Below are 15,505 nucleotides of genomic sequence, written 5' to 3' on the forward strand. Positions count from 1 at the left end.
CTTGCTGGAATCAGAGCGGAGGGGCTCTGGTGGTGACTCACCTGTGAGATCATGTGATTATTCAGGGGTGGCTGCTGCTGAGGCGTGGGTGGGAGAGCAGGAAGTGGCTGCGGCTGCGGCTGCGGCGGCTGCTGCTGGGCAGTACAAGGGAGAAGGCCCCGGACAGACTGGGATGAGGTGACCTGGTTGCACACTTCTGGGGCACCTAGTGCCAAACCTAAGGCAAAGAGGAGACCCACCAAGAGTTGTAAGCACCACTGTGAACACGCCACCCTTGGACACGTAGGACTCTACTCCTTTCCTGCTGTTTCTCTTCACTGCCCTTCTGTCCATTCCCCCACTGTCTTGGGAAGATCCATGAGCGAGCACAGATATATTTCAGCCACTCTGCTGATGGAAGTCCTCATCTTAGCAGGTTTCTGTTCCCCAGGAACAGTAAACGCCATGCCTGCCAATACTTGATTTTGGAAGTGAACAAAACGTGAGGCTGACAAGGTACCTCCGCTGAAGTACCCAGCACCCGTCCAACATGACTAGACTGCTGAGAACATGAATGTCTGCTTCCTGGGAAGGTACAGATTCCCAGTTCTGTAAGAGACCTGGCTTGTCTTGGATTTCTCCTCAACTTGCAGCATTTCATAAGAGTTGCTGAGAAGGCAATCTTGCCTCTCCAAACACTTGCCTGTGTGCACACACATATGCACACTGTCACCCGACTATTCTTCCCATTTCCAGGCTCTCCAACTCGTGCATGCATTCACACAAAATACTTCTACTGAGTATCTGATATTTGCTAGGCATAATGAACTGAGAACACAAAGGTGAAGAGAACACAGTCCTTGCCCTTAAGCAGCACAGGATCTTCCAAAAGAGATGTACATTCACACAGGATTACGATCTGATAAGGACAAGGGATACATCAGTGGTAGGAACAAAGTTATATGGAAGAAAAGATGAGAAAGCAGTAACTCACTTAAATAGGAAGTAGGAGGAGAAATGGATTTGCAGGATGAAGAGAAGGCTTGTTAGACCAAGAGGGGATGAAACTAATATCATATTCAAGAAATGGCTGGAGAGCCAGAGGAGAAAGGATATCTGGGAGTAAGACTGAGATAGCAAACTGGGGTCAGGAAGTAATGCTACATTAAGTCATTTGGATTTTATTATGCCGGGAATGCAGAAACATGAATTAAAAAAAATTTTTTTTTGAATGCTTTATTTATTTTTGAGACAGACAGACAGAGCATGAGCTGGGGATGGGGAGAGAGAGAGAAGGAGACACAGAATCTGAAGCAGGCTCTAGGATCTGAGCTGTTGGCATAGAGCCCAAAGCAGGGCTCGAACTCACGAACTGTGAGATCATGACCTGAGCCGAAGTTGGACGCTTAACCAACTGAGACACCCAGGCACCCCAAAACATGAATGTTTTTTAAGAGAGGACTGACACAATTAGATCCATGTTTCAGAGTGGTAAACTGGCTCTAAAAAGGGCTGAGGATGAGACAGGGGAACCAACTTGGGGTCTAGCATCATAACTAAAGAAAAGAAGATAAGGGCCTGGAGAAAGGCAGTGGTAGTGGGGTTATAGAGGAGGTAACAGAGAAGGCTATCAGAGACCTAACCGAGGCAGAATCTTCACCACTACTGATGTCTTCAAGGACAAAATTTACAGAACTTCTGTGATGAGATGCAAGGATTCTGTAGGGATGGGAGGAGAGGGACATAGCGGCCCACTGGGGATAAAAGAGCTAAATACCCCCTAAGAAAGTACAACAGGAATAAATGGAGAAGGCTATAAAGCACATCAGGAGAGCTAAGGGCGGTTGCAGGGCTGGCACATGGACCAGATACTCCTTCTCAGGGACGGGATCCAGAGAAGTAGGCATAGCATCTCTTGAAGTTGTGGCCTAATGGTTGCTCCCAATTCATCACACATAGCTCAACCCCAGCGGTTCCTTCTGCTCTACCAACCCGCTTTATAATCTCAGAGGCCACAGGATGAAAGCAGTATCATTCTCATCTTAGCATAGAACTTGAACCTGGGCTGACAGGGATGCCCAACCTTGGTCAGAAATAAGATAAAATAATCTAATCTCGACCTCTTATTTATTTATTTTTCCAGTTAGGAAAGAAAGGTTTGAAAGAAAATCAGAGAGGGGAATCAAAAAACTGTGGATCCAAGAATTCAACTTTCTCCTCATCTGGCTATGTTAGGTAGGACACTGTACTGCCAGAACTGTTTTGTTAGAAGTAAACATCAGTGATTTTTTTTTAACATTTATTTATTCCTGAAAGACAGAGACAGAGCATGAGCGGGGGACGGGGAGGGAGGGAGGCAGAGAGAGAGAGAGAGAGAGAGAGAGAGAGAGAGAGAGAGAACCCGAAGCAGGCTCCAAGCTCTGGGCTGTTAGCACAGAGCCCCACAGGGGGCTTGAACCCATGAACCATGAGATCATGACCTGACCCAAAGTCAGACACTTAAACGACTGAGCCACCAGGGCACCCCAAACATCAGTGATGTTTTACAGGACACAAACAAGAAATGATGGGCATGACACTGAAGGACAGCAGCTGTAGTACCTGGCCTGGAGATCCTTCCTGCACTGCCACCTTTACTGCTCCCGATGCTGTCCCCTCGGGTGAGGATAGAGATTCCGCTGAAGCTGCTGGCTTTGGTGACAGGAGGCCGCATACTCCGGACAGAGCCGTCAGAGTCGGTGCTGCTCCAAGGCCGTGGCTCCAGGGATTTGAGTTCGCTGTCTGTGCTGCTTTGGCGGCTGCTTGAGGTTCGGCTCAGCCCCTCACGGTTCCCCCTGCAGAGATCACAGTGGTCAGAGCACCCCCCACCTACCACTTCCAGCAGAAGGGCTAGGAGAGAGTTCATTTCTATTCTTTCAGTAACAAAAAAGGGGTGAGGGTTGGGAGGAGGATGGACACTGATTTCTTATTAGTTGGTTGGCCAACCAAGACTTGCTGGGAGCAGACAGAACAAGATCCAGTACAGTAACAAGGAGCACAGAGGCAAATCTGGAAGACAGTGCGCTGGCAGCTAATTCAATAGGAGATCAGAGGTGGATGGGAAACCATATACATGATGCTGAGATTGGCTGTGGTCTCTTCCCCTGCCCCTGCAGGGATCCCATACATGCAGGAGGTAGTGGGGAGCAGAGGGGTACCACCTCCTTGTAGGAGTTCTTCAAACAAAAGGACTCCTAGAAGTTACTGTTGCTAGAAGGCAGGGGTAGCCAATGACATGGATAAATATAACAGGTTTTCCACATAACATGTGTCAAAGCCAGCAGAGATACCATTTTTCCAGGAGTGGGAAGAAGAGTATAATACATTAACAGGGCACTCTGGAAAACTGTCTGATAGTCTAAAATTGACCCAACCTGTTCTGTGGAAATTCTATGTTGTTATCTGGGAATAACTGGTTCCAGGGTCTCTAAGGGCTAAAGTCTTCAACAATATCAAGTAAATATGCCCTTGGGACCCAGGATGGCAAGGAGCAGGGGGCTGACTGTGCCTATTTGCCACCATATTAATAATCCTATTGCCCCAGGCAAAGCACAAGGCTATTGAGAAAAGGGACTCCTCCTCTCTTATTTTGCTCTGGAAACATCAGAGTTATCCTGATATATATATATAAAATCACTGCCTATGATTATAAACAGTTGTACTCAAGACTGGTGGGGTTGACCTAAAAATCCCAAGTCTTACTGAACCCTTACTGCTTCTTAATAAGCAACCAAGAAACAGGAATTTTCCTTTCATTATCTCCCACCCCCAACAAGTACTGAACTAAAGAAACCAAAGACAACAATGACAAAGATTTTGGTATATACACTGGGGAGCAGGTGAGCAAAAATCATAGTAGCTTGGGTTCCCTCCTTTTCACTACCACCTCACCTAAAGCAAATAGAAACCCCATCCCAATCCCCTTAGTTTCAAAGAGACACGAGGCTCAGAGTTATTCTAATAAAAAGAGGTAGTTTTCTTATGAGGGTAATATTAAAGAAAATACCTTTCTTTATTAGAATATCTACTCCAAAGGTACTGTAGGGAAAATGGGCAAAAATAAAGACTAGGGTCACTATTTTAGCTTTTAGTCAAGGCAATTATGGTGGGCTAAGAACACACACACCGGCATAGCTGGTTAGGGACATGCCAATTCTTCTCTGAATCCCAAGTAGATGTATATATAACCTCAGTGCTTCTCTCTATATAAGTTAAGAGAACTGGAAAATAGCCATCTCCCTAAAACTTTATCCCTTTCTCTTGGGAATGTCAAAAGTAGAATGGGAAACAAGAAAGAAATATAAATCAGGGGCTCCCCAGGAACAGAACTAGACCTGAAGTGAGAGCCAATAACTCTGACTCAATGGACAAGGGCAAGTCTACTGAGAGGACTCAATAAAGATGTGTCTGTTTATGGGCAGGGGATATAGCAATGGATGAAGCTGCTCATTAGAGATGAGAGCTTGAATTTTACAAGACAAGTCCTAATGGACTTTTACACCTAAATCAAACACAGCACCATCTTTTAGGACAATTCTGCCATTTACTTTCTTTTTCTACCAGAGGTAAACAGTGAATGAGTCAACTTTAAACCAAACACCCTGGGAAGCCTGAGCCAAAGTGGCAGCACTTCTGTACTCGCCCGGTTCCCCCATGACGATGGCGGCCAATTGTTCAAAATGTGGCTAGTCTGATGATCTGGCTGGGTTAGTGCACTGCACCCCCAAGAGTTAGGGAATCGGAGTTGTGTATTGGCCAGCAAAGAGATCGGTTTTCCTTCTCTACAACTAAATCATGTCTTTCCACTTCACTAAACATTAAGGCAACTAGGGAAATCTCCCAGACTCCATTCTAAGCCCTGGCCTGGGCTATGTGTGTGCGTTGGAGAGATGCGGGTGCAGGACAGAGCATTCATACTTCATACCCCTGTAAAATCAAAGCTGACCTAGCTTTCACAAGTAGATTTATGATGGTGAGAAGTTCAGTTTATCAGGTCCGGGGAGTGGGTAGGGAGGTGACAGTAAATGTCAGTAATGGCTTATTTATCAGGGAAATAGAATCTTCCAGAGAACTAGGAACTTGCCCTAGTTATTGTCAAAGTGGATGATGGAATGTGGTGGATCAGTATTTGTTTCACACACTTGGGAAGAAAGGTATAAAGCAGTTAGAGACGACCAGCTTCTTATCACCAGAATTCTGGACTAGCACCCAAAGAGAAGAAGTTACCCCCTTGAGAGTCCATGGAATTGCATTTTAGATGTCCTAGATCTTTAACCAACACATAGTATGGAAAGCAGCAGCTTAAAAGGAGGTGTGGATAGGACAGGGTTATGCCTGCTCACTAGGTCCTTGGAGCTATTATCAGCACAGTTTGTTTGATGTTATTCAATGCTCCACAGCACTGATAGGGCATCATTCTTAGCAGTGAATGTAAATTAAGGCTCCTAATGGAACACTACTCAGAGAGGAAGGGGTGATGTTTGTAGAGAGTTGGGGTGGGGTGGGGTGGTATGCTGTGGTGTGGTGTGGTGTGGTGTGGTGTGGTGTGGTGTAGTGTGGTGAAAGAACATTGGACAAAGAGTCCCAGTTTTCCCACTAATAGCCATGTAAACTTAAGTTAGCCACTTAATTTCTCTGCTTTTGTCTTCTTTCTTCCATGTAAACCAGCTTACAAATCAGGACACTGAGACACCTGAATCAGATACAGTATACTTTGGCAACCGTAAAGGCCTGTGCTGCATAGAGGTTAGTTTAAAACTTCTGTTTATTACAGATATTCTGGGATGATTCATGACCTTGAAATATACAATATGTAACAGGGATTTTTTTTTTTAAGGGGAAATCTATCTTGACCACCACGAACAATGCAGAGCCTTCACTGCCCAAGGGCTTTAGGATGGACCTTAGGGTGGGATGGTCTAGGAAAAAGAGTTCAGAGATATGGAAAAGGAGATAATGCCCCACTCCAAGAATGAGAAATCTTGTGATCCAAATTTCTATGTGGTCTGACTAGCTTTAGAAAGGACAAGGACCAAGGGACAGTTCATTCACAGTTGAAGTGCTGTGAATGAGAGCTCTGACTAATCTGAGTTAGTTCATTCCCATCAAGCTTAGGATTCAAAAAGAAAGAAGCCCTTTGGAAAGGGTTAGACCTGAATCCTAGTATTAAATACTCAAGTTTTCTCTACTCTGTCGTTGTCCTATTGGTAAAATGGGAAGAATATACTTAAAATGAGTTGGTGCCAGATAGGGTCCTAATGAAGTGCATCTCTCACCACCGCCTTGTGTGATCCTCTGGAGTAGGACTGAGAGACTGAAATGAAAGGGAGATTCTCATGATGGCTTTGTGGAAAATGGAGAATATTAGGCCCGAAGAAGTTAACGTAGCAGCTTTCACAAATGTTAACAGCAAGTCATGGACAGTCATATAAAAAAGACATGCTCTAAGTCCATTCTAAGGCAGACAAGTCTTTTCTGGGGTCATCTTAGAGATTACATTGTCCCAAAGAGAAAACTGCATAGACAGAGATGTTTGTATGTGTTATTTGTGTGTGTGTGTGTGTGTGTGTGTGTGTGTGTGTGTGTGTACTATTCTTTCTTAAAGACATAAAACATTCCCTATGCTGGGTCAGGGGTAAGCTTTTCACATCTTTCATAGATTCAGGAAAGGTAGCCAGAAGATACCCATTCTTTTACCTTAATATAAATACATGTTGAAATCCTCCCCAAATGCCCGCTTCCAACAACTTTTGGAAATGAGCAGTACCTGCCCCAGACACACCTATTTGGTCCCCTTCACCACCTATCCACGACTTAAAATGAAATCAGCAACAACAAAAATAAAGTTATTGAGCAGGAGCCATTTCTCTTTTAATCGGGAAAAATATCCAATGTTGCAAAAACCACAAATTGAATTATTCCACAAGCAGCCATGCATGGAGCAAACTCACTCCGCTGAAAAGATTACAGCAAAACAAAAACAAAAACAAAAAAAACAAACAACAAGGAGAGATATAGATCACACAGAGGTACCTAAAAATCTGCCTTCTCTTGTGAGAGCTAGAAGAAAAGGCTTCTTTGGAGAGTCTGTTGGTTAACATCAAAGAAAAGCATCATTACAGGATTATATTAACCTCACTGACAAAGCTCAATGAGAAGCAGGGAACATGCTAAGTGGTACTAACCTGATGTCATTTAGATATCCGTTCTGGCCAGTCTAGGTGAAGGGGAGAAAACGGAAAATAACTTATAAGAAAACAGCATGGCATAACCGAAAAGGGTGTCCGTGATGCTATGAATACCCAAGGTCCTCAAACCAAGCTCACCCCCCAACAGAGAGAGGGAGCAGGGACAGGATGACCCACACCCACACACCCAATCTGACCTCTCACCTTTAGTGGGAAAGAGCATTCAGTGTTTTTAGCCTTCCCACAGAGTGTTTAAAAAGAGACGCTGATAAAAGTGGGAGTATGGAAAGGAGGAAGAGGAAAGTATTAACCTATTATTTCCTTTTTAGTTCTAAATTTATTCTCTCTAGAGGTAAAGCGGAGCATAATAATTGGTGTGCTTGGTCCTAAAGAGTGTGATCAAGGGAAGGGAAAAGGGAGACAAGAGAAAAGAAATTTAGGTCTTTTCGGAAGTCATCCTCAATGACCGTTCCATTTCTATCCTCTACACTGGCCAAAATGAAAGACATTCTGACCTGAGACCCAAGGAGAGTAAGAAATTGGGGAAGCAGGTACTTTTTCAGAGCCTAGAAAAAATGAAAGAATGAAAAGCCTGAAACATTCCTTTTGGGGGTCATTTCCTGACAAAGCCACTGAGCTGAGTGAAGTGAGCGTTATGATGCACTCCCAAGCCTTAGACAAAGGTACCAAGTGTGCCCGGCTGCTGAGCAGAGTGGTCTCCGTGCAGAGCAGAGCCTGAGTGGGGCAGCTCTCCCAGCGCACAGCTCAGGCTCCAGAGAAGGCTGCAGCGGCAGCATTTCCATCCAAACACCCTTCTTGCCACCTCCCTTTCTTGTCGGCCTGCCTCTTCCTCCCATCTGCCTCTACCTACAACTGCACCCTTAACTGGCTCCCTCTGAGTGGCCAGGTTCCTCTCCACATGGGACTCTCTGGAGTATGGTGGGCTCTGGACCTGCTTCCTTGTCTAGATCTTCTGAGATTCCTTATGCTTCTAACACAGCAAGAGTTAGCCAAGTGCTGAAATGAACAGTGGTAAATCCACAAGGATTTAACAAAGAATACTTAAATGAGTAGAGGCTTGAGAGACTAGAAATCAGGACAAAAAAAGGAGGAAAGAGTTAACTGTGATTTTGTCATAGTTGTACACACATGTTCCAGTGTTGTTCCTAATTAGCCCCAATACCTTAGTAAAAGCTATTTGTGCTTTCAGAGGATCTATGGCTTTGCTAATGGCTGGCATGGTGGGACAGTCATTTGCCATGTGTCAGTGAAGCAGAGCAGCACATCACAGATAGCTATGCTATGATGTCACTGGTACTTCCTAATCTGAAGAGCCCAGAGCAGAGCAAGCTAGTGAAAGGTGGTTTACTTTAGGGGTTAAGAGCATGGTCTCTGGAGCCAGACTGCTTGGGCTCAAATATCAACCCTTTCACTACCTAGAGCTGTGATCTAAGAGTACTCAACCTTTCTATGCCTCAGTCCCTCATTTATAAAATGAGGAAAAAAACACAACCTACCTCATAGACCTAGTGTGAGGATTAAATTCATTTATGCAAAGTGCTAAGAACAGTGTCTCAAAGATAGTAAGCACTATATAAATGTTTGTTATTATCATCCACCAACCTGCTCTGTCCACAACTTAGGGTCATCGCCGGCCACAGCCATGTACAAGTGACCTCTCTCCTCTCATTCCACCCAACTGGTTTGCAGGTAAAGGCAGAGGACCCTCTTTGGGCTATGGTTGGATAATCTGGAGGACAGATTTTTTCTGACTCAGAATGGAAGTCTACATAACATAAGGTAAGACGATTCCTTCTCCTTGGCCAGGAGGTTTGTTGTTTATCTGTCCCCACTGAGGATCCTTGGAACACTTGGGTCTCCTGAGACAATGGAACAAGTTCATAGAGGAGTTCAGTTTTCTTGAAGTCAGAGACAGTATTTTTCTGATTTAGGTGATGATGGAAAGCTAAATGTACTTTTTGACTTGCTGACAGAGGGGAGAGTGGGGAAATGAGAGGAGAGTAGTGTGCATCGAAGTATATTGATTAGAACTGGCTATCTTTTGGCTACAAAGGTAGGCTGGCTCTTCCTCCTTTGTTTGCTAATTTGACTGTATTAGTGCTGCTATCTGGATCCTACATTTTCTGGAGATCTGTTCCTCTCTTGCTTATCTACAGCCTTTCCTGAATTTCTGCTGTACTTCTCTTCAGTCTTGTAGGCAAAGGCCATCAAATACAGGGGTACCAAGTATATTTAATATGGCCCACACTTCTTAAGAATAAAGTTGCCTAAGTGATCATGCTGCCTTCTGGCCCACAGAGTCCATCCTATTTTAAGAAGCAAGGTAGGAAATACAGGAAGAAAGAGACTTCCTGTTCAGATAGAGACAGGAGGGAATAGTAAGTGGTACCCTCTGTGCATGTGGGATGTGGAGCTCAGAGAATGGATGCCAGATCTGTGCTCTAACCACCACCAACATATGCTAAAAATGAGGCTGGCCAAACAAGATGGATGTATATAGGCTATGTGGACACTCTAAGTCTTCCACTTAGAAGCAAAGATGCCTAAAATGGAGAGTGGGCGTGAAAGAGGGGAAGTGGGAGAAGGGATTGACAGGCAAGAGTCAGGGCCCTTCCATAAGCCCTGCCAAAACCATTTCTATTTTCAGTCTAATCACATCTACCAAATTCAGCCATTCCATTTGTTCTCTTTGTATGCCATACAGCAAAATGTATTTAAAATAATACAAATAAAAATCTGCAGCTTCCCAGTAAGCCACATTTGAGAACCAAACTGGGGCTGGCTGATGTTGGTTAAAAAAAGACAACAACAAAACATTTAAGGAGGGTTCATTCCAATCACAGTTCCAAAGATTAAGAGCTAAAAGCTATGGGCTAACAACTCTCAGAAGCTACACTTACCTCTCGGGCAAATATTCTCTCTCGGACCCTTTGATATTCCTCCTCTCTCTCTTCTATTGACTTGCTCCTCCTTCCATCCTGCAATGGAACTCTGATCTAGATCGATGAGCAGAATTAAGCTAGTTAAGTTCTCCTCGTACTGCAAGCTCACTGCACACCAGCAAGGAAGAGAAACCGGGAGAGTTTATAGTTGCCATCAAAAAAATGGAAAAAAAAAAAGAAATAAAATTTCCAGTGTTGGACAGGTTTCACTGGGTACATCTGACCATGCAGTTTGGGAGATCAGGTTTTCTGGATGATTGGAACCTCTTCATCTCCCCACCCCCACCCAGAGTGTCAAGAACAATAACTATTTATAAGGATTGGGTTGCTTCCTTTTAGTAATCAGGTACCAAGGTTCAAGAGGATAGCCCAGGGAATAAACAATATTGCTTTGGAGGGGAAGAAAGGGATAGTAGGAAGCTAGCGAGGGAGAAGAAACGTATTTAGCAGAGCTGAATGTAGAGAAGAGTTTTACAGAACTAGCACCTGATATTATCCCTTCTTTACTCACTAATGCCATGGCCTGAAGATCCAAGTCACACACAGCTCAGCAAAGAGGGCCTTGGGAATGAAATCCAATGAAGCTAACCTCAAAGCTTAAGCATTTTTTCTCATTTTAGCTATAGCCACTGGAGGGAGGGAAAAGAGACAGAAATCACAGAAACAGAGAAGAAAGATAACAGAGCAACACAAAGAGGAGAAGAGAAAGAAAAGGGGAACACAACAGAAAGAAGGATGGGCAGGGAAAGGAAGAGACAAATAAGGTACGGTGGAGAGAAGAGACAAAGAGAGTGATAGAAAGGGAAAAGAAGGAAATGGAGGATAGAGAACTTTCAATTCTCTGAAAAATGTGAAGAAGGTGATGAGGGATGACTGGGCAGATCACCACCTCTGGCTAGCCCCCCACCCAACTCTCCGCCATTGTTTTCCTCTCTTGGCCTGTTGAGTTGTGAACACTGTCCTGGGTAGGGTGCTGTATACAGTATCCTTTTCCATACTGCTCTTGAAGGCAAGATGTTCTGAGGGGGATACCTCATCAAATGAATGTCATCAGTTATAAAAGATTCTGACCTTTAATCCAGAGGCTCTGAAAGCTTCAGATGATGCAACCAAGAAGGCTGCTGCTCTATGCTGATCTTCACCCATCTCCACAGGTAGGTATAACTCCAGGAGTACCAACTTTTGACTAGATTGAACCCTCACTAGCATTAAGAACCTACATCCTACTAAATGTCTTTTTATAAATCCCATTCCAAGAAGACGTAGGACCTCAAGTACCCCTAGCACCAGTGAACCAGGGACAGAGCAGAAAAAGTGTAACGGACTTTGAGGTCAGGTAGAATTTCAGCTCTGTCACTTCTGAATAATGTTATTTCAGGCAAGTAAACTTAACATCTCTTAGCCTCAGTTTCCTCATATTTAAGAAATACAAGGCACTGATAACCTCCATGTATACTGGGTTATGGAGAGGATTAAAAGAGGTAATGCACATAATGTGTTTATAATAGAATCTAGTTCAGGGAAACACTCAAAAGAAATAACAATTAATGTATTTATTATTAATATCATGACAGAAAATGCGTAGAGCCTACCCTACTACGGATCAAGCCTGATGCTGAGAGATGAAAAGTTCATAATATGGACAGATTCCACTCCGCCCCAATGTGCTTCTCGGCCTGAATAATTCCTGATCCACAGAAAAAGGGTTTTGGGAAAATGGAGAGAAGGGCATCAGGATGGAAAGGCTCTTTCTTGTTTTTAAAATTTTGTCTTTTTAGAATATTTTATTGTTTTCAATCAGACCCAGCGTGTTTGTACACAAAAGATAATGGCGTTTTTCTCAAAAGAACTCCCTCAAATACTCAAGTAGCAAGCAGGAAAAGTCCTGGTCTCAAGACCATACAGTATCCCAAGAATATTAATTTTGACTCTAGAGGCAAGATATTATTATAGTCATCATTAATTAGCAAGATTCATATTGGCTCTACCCAACCATGCTCTTCAAACCTTAATTCTGGTTCTCCACCTAACCTCCTTTGGAGGTCAAACAGAGACTGGCTGGATCTAAACACTGCATATGGCTGGGAAAACTAATCCCCAAACAAAAACTTAGTATTGAAGGGTAGGCTAGGAGTCAAGGCAACAGCCAGGTCCATGAGTGAAGCGACAGGGCAGACTGTTCATGTTTTATTCCCAGAGGAATGGATTAAAAAGGGGATAGTGCCTGAGAATCCCAGCATCAAATGTCAAGTCAACTCACTCACCTTGGTGGAAGGAGTTGGGAAAATAAGGAGTTTGCAGAAAGGGATCAGAAACATCTTTATAAGTGTGTAAATTACATCACAACTTTGCCAGTCCAAGGCTAGCCCTGAGCTAGGATAAGACAGAAGTGGGATAAAGTAACTTTTAACGGTTCCCAAAGAAACTCCTAACTATTAAAGAAAAAAAAGAATGAAGCCATCAGCTGAATCAAGGCTGAAGCAGGGAGGGACCTTGCTTTGCCCCCAAATGACCTAGAGTTAGAAGTCAGTGGCAGAACCAGGGAGTTCCAGGCCAAATGAGGAAACCCAGCAAAACTCAGCACCATGTCTCTCTGGGGCTAAGAGGGTGGCATTCAGCTCAACAAATGTAGTCAGTCCTCAAAATTAAGCCACAGCCAACTCAGTAGAACTCAGTACATTTTTCCATACTAAGATATTTAAAGTTTTCTTTATCCCACAAAAATCCTTCTCCCCTCCCAGTTTCTCTTACTGCAATCTCTCTGTATAGGCCCACCCCTTTCCATTCTTCACCTGGTTATCATCTCGGTCCATACTGGCATCATCTCTCTTGAGAATGAATCTCTGCTGAAATTCTGTATTCTTCTCATCCTTTATATGTTCTGAGAATCTCTGTTCAGGGCTGGATTGGGAGAGGAAGGAAGGAAAAAGACCCTTTGGTTAGGAAGCGGATCTTCTAGTATAGTACTCTTAAATTCCACAACTCTCCCTCAGGGGGTTTCTGGAGTCCCGCATCCCAAGTTACAGTGAAATTCTCAAGGTCTATTCTTTGTAAGTTGTCTTCCTCCAAAGTTATACCTGACCCATCAATAAAGGTGAAGACAGGCCACGGGCCACTCTTCACAAAACACAAGTGCCTCTAGAATCTATCTCCAAGTCCCCACAAAGAGTAGGAATTGATAATAGATCCCTCCACATTGTCCCCTCCCCAGAAAGAGACATCCTGATCCTACACCTTACTCTTCCACCCTAGAGGCTATCCCAGGAAAGTCTTCCGATCTGTGGTTTCCTCCCTTACATTCTTGTGTTACTGGTTTTGTTGATGATGACAGCTTTTCCAGTTTGATCAACATTGTGGTCCATCCCAAAATAGGCAGCTACCCGGTGTAATAGCATCCGGTGATATGAGGTCATCTGAGGGAACTTCTTGAACTGGTTACTGAAGGGAAACCAGGAAGCAGGGAAGTGAAATAAGGATAAACAACAGCAATAATGACCAATTGTAATTTTTCTTTCAAGTGTCTAAAATGGAGAATTTCTTAAGAGGAACAGACTTTTTTTAAAGGAAGATAGATCCTTACTCAGTGGGAACCAAAAAGGTTCTCTTAGTTTATCTATAGCATTTTATAGATCATTCTGATCCACTACCCTTATTAAGAGTATTCCTAGGTGTCCCCCCCGCCCCCAACCTGGATGATATTCTACAAAGAAAAAAGGGAGAAACTGAAGAATAATTAAATATGGGACAAGGGCTAGCCACTGAAAAGATATATATTTTTTAATTTTTAATGTTTTATTTATTTCTGAGAGAGAGACAGCGTGAGCAGGGGAGGGTCAGAGAGAGAGGGAGACACAGAATCTGAAGCAGGCTCCAGGCTCTGAGCTAGCTGTTAGCACAGAGCCCGACGTGGGGCTTGAACCCATGAACCATGAGATCATGACTGGAGCCAAAGTTGGACACTTAACCGACTGAGCCACCCAGGCGCCCCAGTATTCTTTTCAACTCAAGTCTATGCAATAACTTAAAACCTCACTTGGTTTTCACACATATACTTTTTAATTCATTCTACTTTTCCCCAATTTCTTTGGGTTCCTAGTGAGTACTTACTTCAAAATTCAGACTTCAAGGGAAAGATGAAAGAGGGATATCCTCAAGTTGTACCTAAATTTCTTTTCAGTGCCCCCTCCCACCTTTAAATGTGTATTTCATTCAAGTAACTTACTTGTTGTCATTAATAAATTCCAGAATCTCCTGTTCTAATTTTAGCAGCATCATTCTGTCCCTGTTTAGAAAAGATTAAAACAAAACAAAAGGCAGCCCTCCCATAGACATTGAAAGCATTGAAACCTGCATACTACAGAAGCTGAAGGGAGGAATAGATCCAGCCCCCAATAGCGACCAGCAATGTGAACGGACCTCATGGGCCTGTCTTACATTACTTTAAAAAAGAAAAACAATCGAGTAGAAAAACAATCATTTTGCAGATCCTCCTAATCCTGTACTCTGTTTTCCTTATCAGAAACCTAATTCTGCTGGCAGCTATGTTCATTTAAACACATACTTTATACTTACAAATCTAATCAGTAGTCCACATTCCATCTGGTTACAGACGTGTATTTAGTTTATATACATATCAATTTTTTTTCTCATATTTTAGATCATACTCCCAAGCCTTTAGATTTCTTTGTCTCTGCATTCTCCTTCCCCGGAATTTGTCTCAACTCTTCTGAAAGCAGACACCTCAACACGAGGGTACTATGAATCCCTTAGAGATTATAAAACTACACTGGAGGGAGATGGTGGGGGTGGGGTGGGGATCCTAGATTTGAATAATGGAAAAATTCCGAGAAGCTGTTTAGCCTCTTAGGTATTCTGCTGGGCCCTGCTATCCCCCTTCCATCAAATAATGTGTTTACCTTGGATTCTTTTTCAGTGTATTTACAAGAAATTCATGTAGGTCTATTCCAGTGGAGTCTGTATATTCTTGGCTGGAGTCTAAAACCACCACAACAAAAGAAATTTAAAATAAATGAAACCATCTTGCATGAAATCAAATCATAAGCAGAAGCCTACAACCCAATGAGGGCTTTAGCTTAAAAACCAGAATGATGTTTGATTTGCTAGCTCCTGCCCCCAACTCCCCACGACAATGATGAAAGGTAGAATCTGGGTCACAGTGTTGCATCGGTATTACATTGAAAAGTACTTTACTATAATTAAAATTTGCTGAATGTTTTAACCAGGACAAAGCGGATTTTATTCTAGCTAAAGAAAATAATTTCCAGGTAAGAGCAGCTGGGGCTGAATTTTCCAGAATCTCAGCAAACAGGTTTGTCA

General features: G+C 43.3%; 1 protein-coding gene across 15 annotated transcripts in view; it reads right to left on the reverse strand.

The window, feature by feature from the left end:
• R3HDM2 (R3H domain containing 2) overlaps positions 1–15,505 on the reverse strand; it is a 119,016-nt gene that overhangs the window by 19,217 nt on the left and 84,294 nt on the right. For 6 of the 15 annotated variants that reach the window (XM_077757546.1, XM_077757548.1, XM_077757547.1 and 3 more), the window contains 9 exons: positions 15,085–15,163; positions 14,391–14,450; positions 13,466–13,606; positions 12,961–13,069; positions 10,127–10,222; positions 7,203–7,234; positions 7,051–7,104; positions 2,581–2,813; positions 42–217 (listed from right to left, as the gene is read on the reverse strand). In XM_077757546.1, the coding sequence (XP_077613672.1) occupies positions 42–217; positions 2,581–2,813; positions 7,051–7,104; positions 7,203–7,234; positions 10,127–10,222; positions 12,961–13,069; positions 13,466–13,606; positions 14,391–14,450; positions 15,085–15,163 (980 nt within the window). The remainder of the gene's footprint in view (positions 1–41; positions 218–2,580; positions 2,814–7,050; positions 7,105–7,202; positions 7,235–10,126; positions 10,223–12,960; positions 13,070–13,465; positions 13,607–14,390; positions 14,451–15,084; positions 15,164–15,505) is intronic. The other 9 variants (XM_077757556.1, XM_077757550.1, XM_077757557.1 and 6 more) reach the window with 5 other exon arrangements.

The sequence above is a fragment of the Crocuta crocuta genome, unplaced genomic scaffold, assembly GCF_008692635.1.
Source record: "Crocuta crocuta isolate KB4526 unplaced genomic scaffold, BGI_CrCroc_1.0 scaffold549, whole genome shotgun sequence".
Classification (NCBI taxonomy): domain Eukaryota; kingdom Metazoa; phylum Chordata; class Mammalia; order Carnivora; family Hyaenidae; genus Crocuta; species Crocuta crocuta.